Source organism: Tupaia chinensis, unplaced genomic scaffold, assembly GCF_000334495.1.
Source record: "Tupaia chinensis unplaced genomic scaffold, TupChi_1.0 Scaffold147351_1, whole genome shotgun sequence".
NCBI lineage: Eukaryota > Metazoa > Chordata > Mammalia > Scandentia > Tupaiidae > Tupaia > Tupaia belangeri.
Genome location: NW_006207202.1, coordinates 978544 through 979601, shown reverse-complemented (window position 1 = coordinate 979601; position 1058 = coordinate 978544). Strand labels below are relative to the sequence as shown.

At 64.5% G+C, this 1058-nt stretch overlaps 1 protein-coding gene across 1 annotated transcript in view; it reads right to left on the bottom strand.

Moving 5' to 3' along the window:
* DAGLA (diacylglycerol lipase alpha) overlaps positions 1–1058 on the bottom strand; it is a 30245-nt gene that overhangs the window by 8053 nt on the left and 21134 nt on the right. Inside the window, exon 17 of the mRNA XM_006169651.1 lies at positions 545–741. Within this exon, the coding sequence (XP_006169713.1) occupies positions 545–741 (197 nt within the window). The remainder of the gene's footprint in view (positions 1–544; positions 742–1058) is intronic.

The following is a 1058-nucleotide window of genomic DNA, read 5'->3' as shown; positions in this document are numbered from 1 at the left end:
CTGAGCCGCGCCACTGCCTCCTCACGGCTTGTCGAGGGGGGCGGCCCCCACAGGAAGGGGGTTCCAGGGCCCAGCTCTCCAGAAAGGTGAGAAGTGGGGGCCGCCCCATTCTGTCCTGCCCCAGCCCCCAGCCCCCGTCGTCGCTCTGGCTGTCTGCCAGCTAACCCCTTGGTGATGCCAAGTGACAAGTCAGGAATGTGCTGGCCAGAGCCTGGGGGTGACCCCTCGAGGGTATCCACTTCTAAACAGACCATAAGTGCTGAGTGCTGTCCTCGAGAGTCACCAGGGAGGGACTGACACTGGGACAAAGGCTGGAACTATGGAGAAAGGAGCCTGGAGTCTGGGCTGGGCTGGCATTTTTTTTGCCACTTCCAGGGCTGGGGAAATCCCCACCAAGGGGACCTGGCCATGTCTCAGCTCTTCCCCTGGCCCGAGGGGTGACTGAGGGAAGGCCGGCCTTGCCTCCATCGCCCCTGGAGGATACAGCCTGCACCCTGGACACTGCTGCCTGGAGCGGCCGCCCGGGGACACTGGCCACACCTACCAGCACTGCTCTGCAGGGTGGTTGTGAACGACGTGGATGATGCGGCCGGGCGGGTAGAGTGGGGTGCTGGCTGAGAGAGCAATGGTCAGGTCGCTGGGGTGGGTCCAGAGCCGTGTGCTGGCCAGGGTGGTCACCTCCACCTCTTCGGGCAGCTCCGACTTGGGGATGCACTTGGTGGCCCCCACGATGATTCGCCACTGTGTGGGGCACGGGGGGATGGGGACAGAGCTGAGGAGCACCGGCTAGACAGGCAGGGACAGGGGTGCTGAGAAGGGCGGCTCCAAGTGGGAGCAGTGGGAGGTGGGATGACGGCGGGGCAGGGGAGGCAGTGGCCAGAGCACTAAAGGTCAGTGCCCACCTGAAGAGGCGGTGGCTGAAGCATATAGTGGCCAGGTGGCCAAAAAAGGTGCCAAGGACAGATGCCATGGAATTGGTGAATTTCAGGACTGGCCGGGGGCTGGCAGAGCAGCCAAACCCTCCTCTAGGGGATGGGGAGACAGGCCCGGGGGGGGGG